Raw genomic sequence first — 22,214 nt, forward strand, 5'->3', positions numbered from 1 at the left:
TCATACTAAACTAAACTCTGCCAAGCCTGGATACAAAACTCTCAATATAAGACCATAAATCAGATGTTATTGTAAGTCACTATGTAGCAAAGTGCATAATTAAGCAATAACTCTCGTCTTGTAATGGTTAACTGGTTAGGTGAATGTGAGCAGCTACGGGCTGCAGGCTGTCCCCACCCTGATGGGTGTTCCTGTCAAAACACTTATTCACTTAGGAAAGGTAGCTGGCAAGCCTTCACTGTACATACTGTACCTAATAACATGGCCGGCTGCCCAGCCTGGAGCCCTGCCAGTTCCACAGTGTTACAAACAGTGGAAGCCGGCGCTGCTGGAGGAGCAGGAGCATGGGAATAACCCAATAGTGACTCAGTAATACCTGACCCCAGCTGACCAAAGGGCAGTGCCCTATCTGGTGTAAATAGTTTTCTGTACACATCAACGGAAAGAACAGAGGCTGAACTACAGCAAACACTGAGAGATATGAACTCAGATGATCTGACTGGAATCTGAGGACACTGTAAAGGACTGGATTGTATAAGTTTAGTCGTCTCAGTGTGTAGGAGTGGGCAATATTATATCGCATACAATTTATAGTGCTACAGAAATATCATGAGATTAAAAATCCATATCGTGATAATAGGGATAACTGTTCTGTCTTAAAAGTAGTCTATTATTTACTGTGAAGCTTTAGGTGTATTTATTGTATAATTGTTTTAGTTTGCAGTTTATATGCATGCACTAAATATTCTGCAATATTTTTTGCTGCATTATATTATTTTATTCTATATTATTTATTTTGCCACATTATGATTATGCTGTTATACTATTATACTATATTCCTGAAATTAATTAATTAATTTAGTTTTCCTCTATCGCCAAGTATATCGTTATCACAAAAATACCCTGAAATATCGTGATATTATTTTAGAGCCATATCGCCCACCCCTACCAGTGTGCCTCCTTTCAGTTTGCAGTTTGTTCAACCAGTTCTGTTTTATATATACTAAGCCTAATATACAGCTCCGGAAAATAAAAAATTTAAGAGACCACTTAAAAATGATGAGTTTCTTTGATACAGGGTTCATAAACTTTTTCACCAATACATTTCCATGATTTTTTCATGACCTTTCCATGCCTTCAAAGCAAATTTTCATGACCATAAAATTTTTAAACCAGTGCAGACATGGACAATAAAACCCAAAAATCAACTAAAACTATAATAGAAAATGATTACAGTAGGCCTAAAATGAATCTGTCACACATTTCTGAGGTATTTGTAGCTCAAAATAGATTTTTTTCCATCGATAAACGGAAACACAAAGCTTTGTAGACCAAATTTTCATGACTTTTTCAAAACTTTCTGGGTATTTTTATTTTTCCAAAAATTATATTCAGCTATTTTCAAATTCCATGACTTTTCCAGGTTTTTCTTGACCGTACGAACCCTGTTGATTTCACCAAATAAAAAAAAAATCTGGAATATAATCAAGAAGAAGATGGATGATCAAAAGCCATCGAAAAAGTTATCCAAAAGCAGTGTGTAAGACTGGTGGAGGAGGAGAACCTGATGCCAAGATGCATAACAAAATTCCACCAAAAATGTATTTCTGAACTCTTAAATCTTAAAGAATATGAACTTGTTTTCTTTGCATTATTTGAGGTCTGAATTCTGAAGTCTGAATTCTAAATGCTGCAAATAAATGCTTTAAATTACAATATTTTTATTAGGAATTTAGGAGAAATGTTGTCTGTAGTTTATAGAATAAAACAACAATGTTCATTTTACTCAAATATAAACCTATAAATAGCTAAATAAGAGAAACTAATTCAGAAACTAAAGTAGTCTATTAGTGTTTTCCAGAGCTGTATTTTATTTTAGCTAAATACTAAAAGCTGTAAATCTATAACTGTAACTATATTGTCTTGGAGAAAGAAACTACAGAACATCTTAAAAGGCCTTTTGGAGTCCATGCCTCAATGGGGACCAACAGAATATTAGGCATCCCAGACTTCTGACTCTATATATATTACTAACAGTTACTAAATAGAAATGATCTGGAAAATACAAAGTATAGATAATAAAGATATACACTTAATGGTTCCTCCCTAGTGACAAGATGGATGAGGGTTGTTAAGCACTTTAACATTGCAGAAACCTTGATACTGTATAATATATTATAAATATGCAAACAAATGATAATACGATAGATTATATCCTTGGCACATTTATTTTTTTAGAGTTCTCCTTGATTTCTCCCCAAATTATCCAAAAGACTTTTAAAAGTACTCTTGTTTTAGCTTAAATAAGCAGATTCTCTCAGAATTTTTCTCTTACACCTGCTGCACAGAACCCTAAATTATAAAACAGTGTGAAATTGACTTATTTACATTGACCCAATACTTATTTAACCAGTACTTATTTAACAAAAGGTCTCAACGGTCTCGAAGACCATAAAAGTGTACCTGAGTGAGACAGCATGTGCATCCTCAGCCGTAAACTGTCCAAGAAGTGCTTCCCGCAGAACTCACAGCCAAAGGTCTTCATGTCACTATGCAGCTTCCTGAGGAGAGAAGAGAGCGTATGATGTTCAGAAACACTGCAGGACTTGTTTGCGATACAGGAAACTTGCATTAGAGTGACTGAGTTAATATTACAGTGGACGTTAGCACTTACGGTGAAGCTTCATTTAAAAAAACTCCTACTTAAGAACTACATAAAACATTCCTAACACATGCATTACTTATAAAGTCTGTACAGACGTTTATGAATTATGTTAACAAGCACAAGCCTACTGCCTTTTACCCTGCGGAGACGGTCTGCTGCATGGTCTACGATAGTCATCTACAGTATATATGCATTTATAAACTATAAGCCTATATGTATTATTTTTAAAAATATATATATATATGCATGTACTGTATAGTCAAGTGCATGTTATAAACCTTTCATGAAGGCTTATATAAAGAGCTTTAGTTAAGGCTGTCCTGAGAACAGTGAGGCTCTAACAGGTAATATAAAAGTGAAATGCACTGTAAAACTGCATTGTGGTTAATGAGTTTTCACCCAGAACGTCAACATTTACAAATGACTTTTCCATGAAGCGTTTTCAGTCTGATACTAGAGCCTTTTAAACAGTAGGAAATGGAGCATCAACGTTCGGCGCAATCAGCAGAACAACAAATTGAGACTCAAATTTCCTTGTAATTTGGTATGTTTACAGTAGATCTCTGGGTAATTGGCTTCTTGTTTCGAATGCAGAGCAAAAAGCAATGATGTCTCAAGGGGGGAAAGATGCCTTGTAGGCAAACAAGAGAAAAAATTGAAATAATTCCAGTAAAAGCACTGATTATCCGAGACCACAAAGGCAAATAGCTCGCAAATAATATTAATTCAATAGCTTCTAGGAATCTCTGACCTGTCCACATAATTATTTAAGCAGGATAAAACATTTTTTTTATCGAATTTCAACGAAACGACTTGATGCTAACTGGTGTGAACGCGCACGTCGGCGCCGAAATGGAACAAACATTAGGCGCAGACACAGAGACATGTCCCTTCAGGACTACCTCCGCAGCCTAATAAAGTATTTACCATCCAGACAGAGTGACCTGATGGTTTGAGAGAAAACACTTACGGGCTAAGATTTATCAAAAATTAAACACACGCTTCAGAGTGGGTACACAGAGAGCCTGGGCAAATATGTACAGTCCATTTCGATGGAGCTCGGTCCGAAATCGTTAAGAAAACATCATCAAGTCCCAATCCAACACATCCGTCGCCTCCGTCGTCTAATCTGGCCCCTCTCCACCCCGCCCCCTTTTTTTTCTTGTTCTAAATATTTGCTTTAAATCCAATGTGTTTAATGCTGCTGAAATTTCCTGGCAGTATGGTCTGTTTATCTGAGTCATGCTGTACATATCAATGACTTGCCACCCCTCCTCTCCCGCCTCCCCAGCCCTCCACCAGCCCTTTTCATATGAATTCCAGCCACACACCCAGACACACTGCAGGCGCGTGCGGCGCATATACGAGCAGCAGGCTGCGCCCGGCTCAGCCGTAACCTTTATTCCTGCTATAGAGCCTTTAATTATTACTGCCCTACAATCAGCGGCCCCAGCCTTCCAGCGCGCATGCACGGCACGTAAGAACGTGACCAAATTCTTGACGCTTTTCTGGGCTGAGGCTCGACCGCGAACGCCGTCGACGTTAACGAAAAGGATTCAAAGCAATTAGCGAGAAGCCATTACGTATAATAGAGCTAAATCTGCTAATGAAATTACATCCGGTTTTACATTTTAGAAGACTACACTCACACTACACTCACTACAAAATTACTATCCGTAAATTCGGGGAAAAAAAAAAAAAAACCTTCCAAACGTGTTCTTTAGTAGCAACAGTTGCTAGGTTGGGCAATCAAAAGCTCAACAGTTGGCAAACATCCCACTCCAGTCAATAATTTTGTGTGCATGTGGCAGGTCAGACTGTTACAACAGATTGGATAGATCAGATATAGTCAATCCAGGACCGGCAGTGCGGTAAATACGTCGTTTCCAACCTGTTGATTACTGATGCGCTTCAAGAACAGAGTGCACCTGCTTCCCCGACTAACAGAGAACGTTAATAAAATGTTATAAAAATGTTCAGAAATGTTTTTAAAAGGTTGCAAAAAGGTTAGCCTGTAATTTATAAATATTAAAGGAAAGTATTCAAAAAAACATCTGGCAAATCATAGTTCACATCAAAGCATTATTAAAATGTTTCCAGCTGAACAAACACTAGAATTTTGGAAATGTTTAAAGTAGCATTCCCAAAACGAAATTATTAAACATAATAAAAAATAAATATAAAAAATAAAAATGAATATAAATCTTATTAATATACAGCTATGGAAAAAATTAAGAGACCACTTCACATATGTTTGAGTAAAATGAACATGGTTGTGGGAAATACAGGTGCGCCACTGACTGATTAAAACCTGTGTACATGCCCACTCTTTACACACAAAAATAAACGTGCTGCTTCCCACAAATCCACCTTTACATCAACAATGTACAGAACAAAGAATAAAATAACATAGCTATTCCCCAAAAAGATCTGCTGGTGCATCATCACAGCGTGAATGTGCAGGTCAGTATCCTCTGCTAAGACTACGAAGATACGAACGCGCCAAAGTCACAGCTCACCTGGCTCTTAAAGCGAGTGAAGACTGACACACTGATTGGTTTATTTCACGTTACGTTCAAAACACACCCATGAATAATTAAAGGGAGTTAGTACTATTATTAGTACTAGTATTTTTTGCGCCCTCATAATACCAAAGACACACAGACACGCCCTAAATGAAGATGCATTCTGCGCAATTGACCATTGCACTATAGATAACTAAAAAAGGGCCCTATGTATCAGAGCAGGGAGAGAGTCGGCGAATGGCAATTGGCAAGTTTAAGTTCATTTTTTTACCTTTTACTCGCATAAATCAAATGAAATAAGGCATTCAGCATCATTTATCACAATAAGTATGAGCTTATCACAAACCAACTGTTTTGCAACTGAAAGAGCTATATGAGCTGTACAGGGCTAGCAGAGCTAACTTAGCATTAGTATTGTTGAAGTTCAACTTATATAGCACCTTTCTGGAAACCCAAGGACGCTTTACAGTTTAGTCATTTTACACACAAGCACATTACACATCAACCCTCATCCACACACCGATGAGAAGCGGCAGCCAATAGCGTACAGCGTACTCTCAACCGGAAACCACCGTCCACCTGCAGGACTTATACATACATTTAAACACAGATTTACATACATACACCAGATCAATATGGAGTTTTCAACATTTCGGGGCAATTTAGAGTATCCAATTAACTTAAACTCCATGTTCTCGTACTGTGGGAGGAAACAAGAATCCCTGGGGAGAACATGAAAACTCCACCCAGATAGGGACTTGAACCCTAGACCCCAGTGCTGGGTCTGGTGATATATGAATAAAATTAAACTGCGTTCGGTATAAGATATTCAGTATTCAGCCTTCAGCTAAATGTTCGATTGTGTTTAGTTTCGGTCGAATATTTATATTTCACTTAATTAAATGTTTTATTTTTCTACATAACTGTACTATGGATCTGTAATGCTATAAAAAAAAGACTTTTGATTGATCCAGGTCAGTCTTTCTCATAACTGGCATGTGCTAGCTGTGTTTGTGGGGAGGCATTTCGCAGTCCAGGAACATCTGCTGTGTCATCGCTCCCAGCAGCCACAACACAAGAGTCGGAAGCAGTTTGTCTGACTGAACCCTGCCACCCATAAACAATCTCCACTCAACCGCAGAGAGCACAGCCGAGCCGGCCCAGCAGTCAGAGAGAGAAATAACACACAAAAAAAGACCCTAAAAAAGCCTCCCTGCACTGAATCCAGAGGTTCGCTTAAGCAAAACTCACCTAATGCTAAAGGATGGCTGATCAAAGAGGCTGAGAAATACCTGCTGAACAGCTTCCCGCCAAGAAATCAATATGGTTTCTACACATGTTTCTCCACAACGAAGGCTACTGTAATAGCAGGGGAAGGTACGTACATCTATAAAGACCTCACAGTAAACCTCAAACCTTTAAGAGAATCTAGCTCCATGAGATCTATGAGAACCGTTAACAAAATAACATTTAGCTTCAAAAACAAAGAAAACAACATCCAGGAAGTAAACGTACGTAGGAGGGAGAACACAAATCGTACAAATACACACACGGCGTCGGCCATTCGTTCAATCATCCGGCGTTAAAAAAAAACAATTCCGGCTGGATTGAGAAAAACAAATGTGAAAAGATAATGGTCCATTAGTCTCTACGGGCCGTGTGTTACACATTCCCATTAAAATGCAGACATTAAAATGTCGACTTTCTCTAAAGAGACAAATCGCGGAGCTGTCTGCTCGAGACAGGGCCGAGTGCTCGCGTTTTCTGGAGTGGGCCACTGGAAGTGGCTTTGATTAATGGCAGGCCGAGCCTGAGCTGCTGGAGCACCTTCCCCACTGAGAGAGCAATTCAGGAACTGATGTGTGCTGAGGGATACTAGAGCACCGCTGAATTACCAATGAGCGAGGCTGAAGAGAGGCATTTCCCACAATGGGGAGAGAAAAGCTGGAAGCATGAATGAAGCCACCACTGACCTTGTTGCTGTCACTTATAACAGGGAGGAAATAACACGCAGCATAAGATGCAGAATACAGTGCTGTTGGATATGCAATCGTACAATCGTATAAAGTGACTAAAAAAAAAGCTGACAGGCTTTCTTACTGAAAGCTTTTGCTACAGATTGAGAGAAATCACAGCAGATGTTAGTCCAAAAAAAGCCTGAACAGACCATCAAATCAATTTGCCACGTGTAAGAAATGGGATTTGGGTGTTTTTTTTAGCTTCAGTCTAGTAGAACATGCTGTAAAAGAGGGCAACAATGTTCACTGTAATGGCTATAGTAATGTGATAGGGACTAGTGACTAGGGACTATTGTTTTGTACCATGACTTTTGACACATCATATAGTAGCTAATGTGGGACCTACTGGGTATAAAATGTCCCAACCATAAGGCCTTATTCGAACTCTGATAATTCATGTCACTTTTCTCTTCATCAACTTCACTCACAAGATAGCACCTCACAACTTATGCAGATGTGGGCGTTCCCAAGCCATCCCCATCCCCCCCATCGCCATCGAGTATCGTTCTCACAAAAATACCATGAAATATCATGATATTATTTTATGGGCATATCGCCCACCCTTACCACCATCTTTAAGGGAGTTTTCAATGCCACTGTCTATTTTTTAAAGGACCAAATTTTGTTCATTTTTGTTTTTTCTGGCACCTTAATTTATAAGAATGTACATCTTGTAAGAATCAACATATTGTTAATATAATATAATATAATATAATATAAAGTTAATAATGTTCATATAATAGAATGTTCTTTAATTCCTCTCTAATGGCAGCAATACAAGTTAAAATATTGGTTCCTCTGCAAAAAATAAAAATAAAAAATAAAGCTAGGTCTATGTAATTAATGTGTAATCAGTTGCACAATTGCTCAATTTTTGCGATAATGATATATTTCAAGAATAAACTACTACTATTAGATATTAAAAAATACAAGAATTTCAATGATCCAGAATGTCCTAATACTAATAATAATGCGCTCCAAATATCTCCATATATCCAGGATTAAAGTAAAATGAATGATACTGGACAGATATAATCTGTCTCTAGTATCTTTTGCTAAAACAGTAAAAATTAGTACCCTGATGTGATAATTAGGGGTGGGTGATATGGCACAATATTTCAGGGTATAATATCATTTAATATATTAGAAAAAATGTTGCCGATATTATTGCGTACGATATGATAGTCCAGTATAATTTATTTTACTTTAATCCTGGATACAATTCCAGGTCCAGCAGATCAGTGGATGATGTTTTTGTGTGTAACAGAGGCGTGTTGGTCAGCACTAGAGATTCTCCTGCAGTTTATCTCTGTGCTGGATGCTCAGTGACCTGAAGGCATTGTGAGGGTGAGACCACTTTCATAATGACACTACTGAGCACTTCCACACAGAGAAAAACCCACTGAGGGTCTGAGCAATCTTCAAGGTCTATTGTAGCTTCTCTTTCTCCATTTCTCAGAATGCCCTTCCAAATGCATCAAATGTCAGGCTGCGCTGGAACAGTAGGCAGGTTAGAAACACGTCTGATTTTTATTTTACCACTACAGAAATACAGATGCAATAAATATATGGCAATCTAAATTAATATGCCTTGGCAAAAAAATGCATTTCTGAACATCGACTAATTCTGTAGTGTTTTCTCCAATTTTAGCCCTGGTTTAAGCAGTGGTGGTTGTAGAGCTGGTTAGCAATGCTGAAGTAAATTCATGATTATTATAGATCTACTAAGGTAAATGTATTGTTTTTGCTTTATTGGTCAGTCTGCTGGTACATAAAAAAAAAACAAATTGAGCGTTTGATACATATTGTCACGCCTGGTGCTGAAAGCGCTCCTATATCTCCCACACTCAGCTCTGTCTGCGATCTCCAGTCTCCGGACTACATTGCCCAGGATGCACCACACATGGACATCACACCCAATGCCGATCACATAACACAGCACATGAGACTTTCAGGAAGCAAATCACCTGAGTTCTAATCAGCTGTGTTAGGCCCTGTTTAAGGGGCTTAGTTCTATCTGCACTTTGCTGAGTATTGACTGTTTATCCTCGTACTACACATTTTTTTTCCCTGTATTTTTGATCTCTCATTTTTGACCCTGCTTTGTATTTTTTTCCGACCTTGATTTTTTTCCTTCCCTTTGATACTGCCCTGCCTGTGTATGACCCGTGGACTGTTTCCTGTTTCTGGTATGCTATATCACTGCTACTACTGTTTACTGGTATCAACCTTTTACTTATACTTTTGTAAATAAAATATATTTTGATTTACATCTGCACATGCCTGGGTTCTGCCCCGCCATGTCACCTATTTTTAAATGTTTATTTTAAAAATTTTATAATTCGTTGTTAAAATAAGACGAAAATATGAAAATATATCTAGACTAGGTCATTTATTAAGTAGTGAAATGTGTGGCTAGATGTTTGATTTTGTTTGGTTTTAGACAAAAATGACAATTCCTTTTCTATTTTAAACCAAAATAAAAACATGACTGAAAGTCTGAATGTATTTTATTATTACTTGTTAATCTTTTGCTTGTTTAGAATCTAAACTCTTTTCATGATGCCCCTTACAAAACAACTTTTATTCCAAATAGTTTTTAATAAAAGTTTCACATAGTGGCTGTTGACGTTACTGCTTTTAATAATCACCATGGTTTCAGAACATCTAAGGAACAACTCGGTCCATTCCTGATTAAAAGCTCGGTTTTCATGCTCCACTTTTCCTTTTTTCTTTTTTTAGAGCACGCCATGTGAATTAACTTTCCTCTGACTCTCTGACTTTCTTTTTCTTCAGTTCAGTCGCAGCACTCACCATAATGCATGCCTTTCCCTAAAATTTAGCTCATAGACTTATAGGAAATATACATTTATTCAATCAGTTATTTTAGGAAGCAAATCAGTATTAAAATCAGAAACATGTATGTTAAATATAGGGGCGTATGCCTAAAACAGCCAGGTCAGAAAGCTGTGATTGCAATATAGGTTACATAGAAAGATGGTACAATTCCAAAAAAGGACAAATCTATCTTATTAATACCACATTAAATAATTTAAGGCAATGAAACACACATAATATAATCTTAAAAACTCTTATACTCTATATCAGTGCACTGTGGCACATTAATGTACAGCCTATATAGGAGACTGACATACAGACTGATGTACATATACCCCACCTACAGGTGTAGTGTGTGATCTGCTGAATTACTACTGATGCAAAACATATAGACAGAACATATAAATGGACATGACCTCAATCATTTTAATAATCTTTGCACTCAGAAAATGCACATATATTGTGATTGCACCCCTAAGGACAGGGGCATGGCCACCAAGAATGAAGTGAATTATCCCAAAACGTACCTTTATTAGGAAAAATGGCCTCTATCAACACTCAAAACAAATGTAAAGAAACATAGTAACAGCCCATTGCTGCTCTAGTCGTTTAACTTCAGTGTCTTTTAGGTTTATGTTGCCTCAGCCTTCCTTTAACCATCAGAATATCTCTTGAGTGAAGGCTGAGCCTTTATACCGGTCCAATGCGTGCCAGCTGGGACAAACCGGGGCTGCATGTCGCAGTGTGGGACAGATCCATGCTTTCCCTGCCTCCGCACTTCGCACATGTTCCCTAGATTAAGTGTGTGAACAGGAATGAAAGTGTATTGTCTTTAAAAGGGTGTAATTCCTTTGTTATGATATTATGTTATCATTATATTAGTGCAAGAGGTGTGCCATATTGTCTCGTACACAAAAATACGGCCAACATTTCTGAATATTGAGAACGATATCATACGCTGAAATATGGTGTCATATCCCCCACCCCTAATTATCACTTCAGGTGACTATTTTTTTACTGTTTTTATCAAAAGAAAAATTCACACTGTTCTCATTTCCTATAATATATCTACTAGAGACAGATTATATCTGTACAGTATCATTAATTTTACTTTAATCCTGCATATATGGAGATATTTGGAGTGCATTATTATTAGTATCATAACATTCTGGATCATTGACTTCTGTTACAAATCTGATAAAATTCTTGTATTTTTTAATATCTCAGTTAGGGGTGTGTCCTATCATATCGTATGCAATAATAAAAATTTTATTTTCATTTTGTTGAAGTAGTGAATTCCTGAAATAATTTTATGTTTTCTCATATCGCCAAGAGTATCAATATTGTGAAAATACCATGAAATATCGTGATATTATTTTGGGCCATATCGCGCACCCCTAATTATTAAACAATATTGTTTATAACTTATATAATTTCTGGGACAACACATTGTTCGCAAAAAATTGGTATTGTGACAGGCCTATTTCATTTTATAGCAAGAGAAATTAATGTATTGTAAGTACAAAACGAATATTAAACAGCCGCCACCTCGAACTGATTTAGGAACAGCCTCAATAACAGTGTCTTATTTATTTCATTCTCATGCCATTCTCTTCCAGGTGATCATTCAATATCAAAAGCCTTTAATATAAAAGTGAAAGCCACATTCACTTCAGTTCCAAATACAACTACAAAGCATGTAGAGGAGTTTTCAAAGCTAAAAGATCTGATGACGTTAATATGTGGTAAAAAAAAAAAAAAAAAATGTTCATAGCATCAATAAGCCCCAAATAAGCAATGACTAATAATCATAGAATGCTTATGCAACACCAGTGTCACATCCTGGTCTCGTCTCGTGTCTGTGTGTCTTCCCCACGTGACCTGTGCTCCCCTGTGTCTCCCGTCTCAGTACTTTTCCACCTGTTTCTCATTTGTTGCTCCGCCCCTTCCCCAGGTGTTTCTAATTATAGTGTTTCCTGTTTCTTTAAATAGCCCTCCTCTGCCACTTTGTCTCCGTCGGTCTTTGCACCTTCCCCTGTTGTTTTGTCTCTCTGTTGTTTCACCGCGTTTCATAGCCCAAGTCCTTGCTCTGTGTTTACCTCTGTTTATCTCGTGTATATTTCTGGTTTCCTGTTTATTTCCATTGTTTTCTCCTTTGCCCTGCTTAGTTTAGTTCTCCTTGTCTAGTTTAGTTTCTTGTTTAGCTCTATGTTCCCTGTATATAACCTTAGTCATTTGTTTCTCGTTTATTTCTTGTTTTCATGTTTATAGTTTATTTCCTTATTTATTTTCTAGTTTATTTCCCTTATATATATATATATATATATATATATATATATATATATATATATATATATATATATATATATATATATATATATATATATTCCCTGTTTGTTTATTATTATCATCGCTCGTTTGTTATTGGTTATTTGTGTTTCTTTGTTTCATGTTTACTTGTTCCTCGTTTCCTTGTTTCTTTGTTATTTATTTAATAAATTATTTATTTATTTCGCCCTTACCTGCACTTGTGTCCGCTTTCCTCGTCACCCTGCCTGGGTCACCCCCATTTCCGTGACAACCAGAGAATTACCTCAAATGAACATACTTACTCATAAAGCTGTTATATTTATCTACACATTCAGTATTCAGTCATGCTCTTTATGTAAATCCAGCGTACACCCCAGTATTAATAGACTTCTATTCACTCTACTTTTTCTATTGGGTGTTATATTGAATAAAAGACACGGCTCTGAGTGTGGATGTTGTAAATTCTACCTTCAGAAAGCTGAGAGTCAGTGAAAGCTCTGGCACACAACAGACGAGGCTATAAGATCACCACACTAAAAGGAAGGAGTCCGCTCAGAGACTTGGCCTTTAGCCACTACTCTAAACTTTACACATTCTAAAAATATCAGAAACAAGTACCACTATGTAACCGTGTTTCAGTACAGAGCAGCTTCTGAACGCCAGGAAAATCCCTCACTTTTTATCAGAATTATACTCCATTATAATAGATATACCACTTAAAAATTAAGTTTCTTAACCCTTGTGTGATGTTCATATTTTTTGTTACTTGTTTACTTTGTTACTTGTATTTAATTCAGCAAAATTAAGCAATTCTACATTAAAATGCTTTACACATGCTTGCTTCACCTAAATTGCAAGCAATATAAACAGCTTACATGGTTAATATTTGCCCTTTACCTTTCTTATGTTACATTTCTTTTAAAAAGTGCTACTCTTTTTTTTATTAGTTTTTTTAATAAAATGTAAAAGAAAATGAATTAAACTCAAGATATGAGTAGAAAATTTGTTTAGTTTCAAATTTACAAATGAAGCAATGTTTATTAGCCCTTGGCCAAACATACAGTATGTAATATAAATGGTAAGGGGGGGGGGGGGGGGGGTATTGTTGCATACGATACAATATGACACACCCCTATTACATACCACAATATACTGTATTTACTTCACAAATCATACAGATTTAGTGCAAAACAGGAATACATTTTCCATTTTTAACAAGCTTAACTAGAACTCCATTTAGTTACTGTGGAACTGTGGATGCTTTTGTTTAAGAGATGCTTTTTGGAGAGGTTTAATAAAAGTTTATTGTTCTGCATTTACACAGAAAATGCATTGATGAATTACTTTGATTTTACCAAATTAAAAAACTTCTGGAATATAATCAAGAGGAAGATGGATGATCACAAGCCATCAAACCACCAAACTGAACTGCTTGAATTTTTGCACTTGGAGTAAAGCAGCATAAAGTTATCCAAAAGCAGTGTGTAAGACTGGTGGAGGAGTAGGGGTGGGCAATATTATATCGTATACAATATATCGTGACACAGAAATATCGTGATATCAAAAATCCATATCGTGATAATAGGGCTGTTCTGTCTTAAAAGTACTCTATTATTTACAGTGAAGCTTTAGGTGTATTTATTGTATAATTGTTTTAGTTTGCAGTTTATATGCATGCACTAAATATTCTGCAATATTATTTGCTACATTATATTATTTTATGCGATATTATTTATTTTGCCACATTATGATTATACTTTTATACTATTATACTATATTCCTGAAATTAAATAATTATTTTAGTTTTCCTATATCACCAAGTATATCGTTATCGCAAAAATACCCTGAAATATCGTGATATTATTTTAGAGCCATATCGCCCATCCCTATGGAGGAGAAACATGTCAAGATGCATGAAAACTGTGATTAAATTGATTTCAGAACTCTTAAAACTTTATGAATATGATTTTGTTTTCTTTGCATTATTTGAGGTCTGAAAGCTCTGCATCTTTTTTGTTATTTCAGCCATTTCTCATTTTCTGCAAATAAATGCTTTAAATGAGAATATTTTTATTTGTAATTTGGGAGAAATGTTGTCTGTAGTTTATAGAATAAAACAACAATGTTCATTTTACTCAAACATAAACCTATAAATAGCAAAATCAGAGAAACTGATTCAGAAACTGAAGTGCTCTCTTAATTTTTTCAGAGCTGCATATCTGAGATTGGTGATTGGAGTGTTTGTTACCAACATATAGTGTTATCCTGGATACTTTATAATACTGTCAATGCATATCTATTCAAACAAGTTTCAGTTTCAGCACAGACTGTTTTAGATAAGCAGAGCAGCTCTGATTTCACAAGCTTCCACTAATCTGCCCCTCTGGGATCCTGTGCTTCACTGGATTGGATGTTCGTACAGCTGTTTTAGAGTGTTAATGGTCTGAACATCTTCATAGCTTATGCCTTAAGTGCTAAAATGTCATAGTACTATATGTGTGTTCTAGATATATTCTAAATCTTTTGAGCAGCCATGTTTCTTAACAGAATAATTGCTTCTATTTAGGAAGCCCTGAAGAACCTAATTTTATATATTTAAATATTGTGTATTGTAAGAATGTGTATGTTTAAATGAGGGCTGCCACAAACGATTATTTTTATAGTCGACTAATCACCGATTATTTTTATGATTAGTCGACTAATCGGATCATACGTTAATTGGATATAAAACACAGTTTATCACAATAGAATGCAGCTGCTATTATACAACCAACATTAGATTTCAGCTATATGCTAACTAAAAATAAAAACAATTAAAATCATAGTTCATTAAACCTTTAATGAAATATGCAGCTTGTTGTAACAGACAATTATTTTACTGTTTAGCATAAAGTGTAAACAACTGTGTAAAATAAGGATAAGGCACTGGCATTTATGAAACATCTCAACCGTGAGGTTGTTTGAACTATTATGAAAAAAAAGTATATTAATAAAAAATGCCTCTCTGTCCAGATATTGTGTACATTACCGTACACAGGGCAGCGGTCTGCACAGATCTGATTGGCAGAGGAGAGCGTTTGGTGATTTTACACCACACACGACTGATCTGTGAGTTTACTGCACCGAAAAGCACTGAAAACAGAAGCCACTGTCAGAATGAAATCCTTCTCTGTAGTTTATCGGTTTGGGACGGCATTTGTGACAACGTCTGGGTCCGGATCCGGATCGCGGTCCGCCTATTAGTGACCTCTGTTTTAAAGCTATCAAGATGAGTAAGTTAAGTACTAAGTTAACGCTCTGTTTACGCTAATTTTAGCAGCTAAATAGCAATTTAGCTTCTTCGTCATTTAATCAGCCACAACATGCCTCCTTTTCAGGTGCTCGTGCATCGCGGTTGTGCTGCCGAGGAAGGCAAGTTCTTCATTGCAGATATTGCATTGCACGCGTTTCACTTTTATTTTCTTGGTGATCCCACACTTTTGAGTTCTGTAGCGGGGTAGCCATGAAACCAGAGCCTGTCTGTATAATGTCCTGAGATGTCGTCCACTACCTACCCCGGTTTCCACTACTGCGCATGTGCGTCCAGGACAGAAAGGCAGTCGCAGCAGTTTGGAGAGAAAAACAAAGAAAAAAAAAAAAAAAACGACTAATTGACTATTAAATTAGTCGTCGACTATTTTAATAGTCGACATAATCGTGACTAGTCGACTAATCGTGGCAGCCCTAGTTTAAATACTGTTTGTTGGTCAATGAACACTTAGAAAAGAGTTACCATAACTGAAAACTTCAAGTTGTTACAACTAAAGGAGTTAAAGTTTATTTAACGTTTTTTTTTGTTTTGTTATAATGTACAACCAGATAAGTTGATTTTACTTAACTTTAAGTCTTTGCTAATTTTTTCTAAGTAATATGGATTAAAAACTTAAGTAAGCATAACTAAAAACATTAAAACAAGTTATTACAACTAAATGTTAAATCGATTTAACTTTTTTTAATTTTTCTAATAACAACTCAGTATCTTGATTTACAAATAAACAAATAAAAAAATAAATGGATGTCTTCTTACTTTTCTTTTGAATTCCATTTTACTTAAATACTTATTTTATAAATATTCACACTGTAAGCCTGGAATAGATGGAAAAGGTGAATTTAGAGGCCAGACAGTTAATCATATATATGTATATAATCTACAACTTTACAAAAGGTAGCCCCGGGGGGAATGACTACACACTGGAGGACACACCCCATATGTAAATAGTTCAAAACAGTCAAAACAGGCTAAACTTAACTTTTTATAAGTTGACTCAATATCTCTGTTTCTCAAATATCTCTGTTTGAGACCTGTATACGTGCCCACAAATTTGAACCTAATTCATAATAGTTGAGAAATGTTTGGAATAAACAATTTTACATAAAACTTAAGACTTAATTTGTATTTTAGATTTAGTCAGACCAACTTTTAATGATTATGTTGCAATAGTTTGTGATGCAATTGAATGCTTTTTGTTCAGCTGGGTTAAAAATCACATTAAGTTTTGTTTTTTTACATTGTAATAGTAGTTTAATAGAGTAATGTTTAGAAATATCCAATTGTTCATAAAACAGACCTTAATTTGTATGAGTTCAAACTAATTGTAGGTTCACAGTAGGGCTGCAACTAATGATTATTTTGGTAGTCGACTAATCTGACGATTATTTTTCCGATTAGTCGACTAGTCAACGATTATTTCTGCCATCTCTAAAAATGATAGAAACAGCAGAACATGAGATTCAAATGGCATTTAAATATCTGAACATTGTTTAAACATGGAAATAACTGATATTTAGTGATTTAATATGTAATCTGTTGTGTTTGGGCACTTTTGGAGACACAAACTTAGTCTCCTATTGCTTTTTTTTTTGTCCCCAGCACTTTGTGTAATGTGATACTGTTACAAATGAACGATTATGCGACAATTAAATTTGTAGTCGACAAATTTAAATAATCAACATTGTCGATTATATCGAGTAATCGTTGCAGCCCTAGTTTACAGTGTAGGATTTAATAATTTTTTTAGCTTTATTATTATTCTTTATTATGTATTACGAATTACACACAATAATAACTTCTCAAAAATGCAATATAACTAATGTAATGTAAAGTGATGTAATGTACCAGCATTCATTATTTTAGCTCAGACCGAGTGATTCTTTTGAAATCTGGCCACAATCACTATTTCAGGGGTGAACAAACAGTGTCCCAACCCTCCACAAAGAGCCATACATACACTCGAGCACACAAAGGAGGGTCTCAACACAAGGAACAATTCCAGAAAGAGGAGAAAAACCACCCGAGGAGGGCCAGAGGTCAGCGGTTTGACCTAACCCTAAAGGAGTTGACCTGTAAAGCTGAGATAAGGCCTGAAAGCATCCTGTGTGTGACTGATAGTATGCTCCGGGGGGGACAAAAAACATACAGGAGGACTTAAAGTCCTGACCAGCGGGATTCCTGAGCTTCTTATAGATGACAGAGGTTTAAAGATCATTCAATGGCCGCAGTCTCTGGACGGGTAGGGGCTGAGCTACTAATGAAGCATGACAAAGCAAATCCTGCCCCCTCGGCAGTTTCGATTCAGGCACGTCTTTTTGCCAAACTGGTTATCCATTAATGACTTTTTTTGGCTGATTTGACACTTTAACATTTTTGTCTTTTGCCTAGTCTTGGCCATTTACACTGTGTTAAGGCAAACCGGTTGCCTTAAGAAAAACTTTAAGAAAAAGTATCTTGTGTAAATCAATATGTTGATTTCTTTTTACTTTCCTTTTAAATTCCATTTTACTTAAACATATACAGTACTGTACAAATGTTTTTTAGGCATTGTGGGAATTTCACTAAAGAAAAAGCTTCTTATCTGGGAAGTAAGTGTTTATTAGTTTACTAGCTCAGTAAAACACATTACAGCATTACAATAAATACAAACAGCAATTTTACAAAAAGCAGTTACAGCTTTAACCCTTGTGTTGGGTTCATATTTTTGTTACTCGTTTACTTTGTTACTTGTATTTAATTCAGCAAAATTAAGCAATTTTACATTAAAATGCTTTACACATGCTCGCTTCACCTAAATTGCAAGCAATATAAACAGCTTACATGGTTCATATTTGCCCTTTACCTTTCTTATGTTACATTTCTTTTAAAAAGTGCTACTCTTTTTTTATTAGTTTTTTAATAAAATGTAAAAGAAAATGAATTTAACTCAAGATATGAGTAGAAAATTTGTTTAGTTTCAAATTTACAAATGAAGCAATGTTTAGTAGCCCTTGGCCAAACATACTGTATGTAAAATAAATGTGAGTTTAATAGAGTTATTTTTAGTTCTCATCATATTAATCAACACCTGGTTTGGTAAATTGGTAAATGTGGTAAATCAGGTGAGCTGCTGACGGAACTGAACATAATAATATACACATGCTGACTGAGGAGCATCCAGGAGAAATCTGGAATCTCTTTGTTCTTCAGCTTCAGGCTCATATACGGATATAACATACTTATAGTTAAAAATGAGAAATTCTTGTTACTTTTTACTGCATTTATGTATGTTTATTTGCCTCTTTCAAATCATATGTGGTGCTTTTTTTCAAGTAAAAACACTCATATTGCTTTTTTTTGTATTTTTTAAATATTCACACTGTATGCCTGGAAAAATTGATCATTGATCAGTTAATTATAATACAGGCAATTTACTGCTTACTAGATTTTTGAGTTTTTAATTTTAGAAGACAATCTAGAAATAGACATAGTGATATAATGATTAACACTACGTGAAAACCCCTGAAGAAAGGCTCATAAGACCCAGTTCAACTGCTGAAGAGTCGAAATGAGCATATGCAGAAAAGTTGGCTTTTGTTGTTTAACTACAGTATTTTTTTGCCAAAACAGATTTAAGATTAAGTTAGACCAACTTTTAATGATTATTTTTCTATAGTTTGCAATGCAATTTAATGCAGTCAATTTTTTTAACAATTTTTGAACAAGTTTTTTTTTTTTTGCAGTGCAATAGTTGATTAATGTTTGGAAATATCCAATTTGACATAAAACAGACCTTATTTGTTTGAGTTTAAGCTAATTTTGAGTTTATATAGTAGGGGATTGCTCACAAATATACAATAACACTGGCATTACTTAAGGCAACAAATCAGTGAACAAGCTTAGTTAAAAATGACACCTTTATTCTAAAAACTGTACTTTTGTCAGATTAAAGAAATACGTACACCAAACATGCACTAAAACACATGCATAAAAGCACTGTGATTGGTTAGAAGACTCATTTGCAAACTGCAAATATTGCTTTTGCACGTATTCCAAAAGCCATTATCACAATAATGATTAGCAAATGATATATTGAGCGGCTCCATTAGCATATCAATGCTTTGTTGGCACCGAAAAGAAACCAGTCATTCATTTCATCATGTACTGATTTCAGATCCACGTCACTGAGTTCTTCTCAGTCAGGCAACATATTTCCCTCAGTCACACCCAAACCAAGCAGAGTAAAACATGATGCAGTGGCCGCTCTATTGTATTTAATTTAGCAGCTATAGTCTTGCCTTAGAGTTTGCTGTTCTAGGTCACAGAGCGAGAAGTTGAGTAAACAGAAGAATGAAAAGAAAGCAGCAGTTGAGAAGACAATGGAGGACCTCTAAAGCCCCTCAGGGCTCTAAGGACACCGGTATGTTTCCCGGCTTTCAGAGAGACCAGCATTAGCTGTAAAGGAGCATTGACTTACAATCACATGATGATTAGCTAAAATAAACTAGCACTGTTCAATTAAAACAATGTGCCAAAGAGGGACGGCTCTTCAGTTTCTGAATCAGTTTCTCTGATTTTGCTATTTATAGGTTTATGTTTGAGTAAAATGAACATTGTTGTTTTATTCTATAAACTACAGACAACATTTCTCCCAAATTCCAAATACAAATATTGTTATTAAGAGCATTTCTTAGGAGAAATAACAAAAAGATGCATATTTGGTGAAATAAACCTGGTTCTTAATAACAGTTTTCATGCATCTTGGCATCATGTTCTCCTCCACCTGTCTTACACACTGCTTTTGGATAACTTTATGCTGCTTTACACCTGGTGCAAAAATGCAAGCAGTTCAGTTTGGTGGTTTGATGGCTTATGATCATCCATCTTCCTCTTGATTATATTCTAGAGGTTTTTAATTTGGTAAAATCAAGAGCTTTGGTTACCTTCAGTAACAATTCTTTTACAGCATTTACAATCAAATGCACAATAGATTACAGTATGCACAAACTAGAAATGCATAGATTTTCGCATAGAAAAAAGCATTTCCAATGTTTATCCAAATAAGTAAAAAAAATCTGAATAATGACTTTTTAAAATCATGTTGCAATGTTTTTTTAAGCTGTGGTAACACACACACACACACATTACACACACCTCCCCCCAGACCCATTGTGTATTAGAGCACTGCTGTAGAACTGGCTACAGTGCTGGTGTGGAAAGCCACAGGCAGGAAACCGGCCAGCTGTGCTCTCTCAGGGCTCTGGCAGCTGATGGCAAGCTGCATGAGCTGGATTCAAACCAACGATCTCCTGATCATACTGGCAGCGTCTTACTTAGTCTGCTGGACCACTTCGAGCCCAAAATATCACAAAAAATATCATATATAAATCTGATATATATATATATATATATATATATATATATATATATATATATATATATATATATATATATATATATATATATATTTTTTTTTTTTTTTTTTTTTTTAAATATCTCAGTTAGGAGTATGCCATATTCTATCGTATCATATCATATGCAATAATAAAATTTAAGTTTCATTTTGTTGCAGTAGTGTATTTCTGAAATATATATTTTTTAATTCTGTGTTTTGTCATATAGCCAAGAGTATCATTATCGCAAAAATACCATGAAATCATAGTATTATTTTAAAGTCATATCCTTCACCTCATGCTGAGGTCATTTTATAACTAAAATATAACTTCTCCATAGTTGTATGAGTACAATAGCACTGCTGAAATAAATTCCTGATTAGAACAGCACTGCCGAGACAAGACAAAGCAAGAAGCAAGACAAAAAAAACTTACAATTGAATTTATTGAGTGGTAAAAAAAGTAAAAAAAAAAAAAAAATAGGTTTTGGTCAAAAATGTTTATTGTGGTGCATCTCTAGCACAAACTCTGTCTGTCTCTCTTTCTCTTTCTCAATCTCTCTCGCTCTCTCCCTCTCTCCACCAGTCGCTCCATGACAAAAGATGTAATTAGAGGCTCTGTAAGCAGAAGCCAGTGGAGGGCTCCAGAATTTCCCACTTGCAAGAATTCCTGAACTCTTCAGCTGTGCTCCCAGAACCCCCCACACACGCGCTTCACTCATCCACCCGCCTGATCGCCCGCCCAGCATTGTAAGCACACACACCACCAGCACTGAATTAAACCCACTGAGCACAGAGCAGAACACAGCAGATCCACCACAGGCCACAAACATGTGCAGCGCAGGACTCAAACCATACAATGCAATCGTATTTTTACACAGCCTTTGTTTTGTTGTAGCCTCTAAACATTCATCCGTTCTGCTGGTGGGATCTTCCATGCCTTTCTCCAATAACTTAAAAAAAATTCCAGGATTTCTCAATACGGTCTCTAACGCCAGAACATGCAGCACCAATTACCATGGGAAACAATGTTCACAGCTTTCTGTATCTATAAAAAGTAGAACTGCATAATTAAAAGGTTAAGATGTAAACAAAGTCAGTGGTTTGGTGTGAAACATTGTGTTCTCGAGTGGTGTATGGAACCGGAACCAGAACCGGAGCCAGAGCCAGAACCAGA

The 22,214-nt window shown here is 35.8% G+C and overlaps 1 protein-coding gene and 1 long non-coding RNA gene across 2 annotated transcripts in view; both read right to left on the reverse strand.

Moving 5' to 3' along the window:
• LOC125782549 (uncharacterized) overlaps positions 1–22,214 on the reverse strand; it is a 207,295-nt gene that overhangs the window by 168,506 nt on the left and 16,575 nt on the right. The window lies entirely within an intron of this gene.
• Positions 1–22,214, reverse strand: part of zbtb16b (zinc finger and BTB domain containing 16b) — a 94,363-nt gene that overhangs the window by 60,423 nt on the left and 11,726 nt on the right. Inside the window, exon 3 of the mRNA XM_007231435.4 lies at positions 2,464–2,561. Coding sequence (XP_007231497.3) covers positions 2,464–2,561 — 98 coding nt within the window. The remainder of the gene's footprint in view (positions 1–2,463; positions 2,562–22,214) is intronic.

Source organism: Astyanax mexicanus, chromosome 18, assembly GCF_023375975.1.
Source record: "Astyanax mexicanus isolate ESR-SI-001 chromosome 18, AstMex3_surface, whole genome shotgun sequence".
NCBI lineage: Eukaryota > Metazoa > Chordata > Actinopteri > Characiformes > Acestrorhamphidae > Astyanax > Astyanax mexicanus.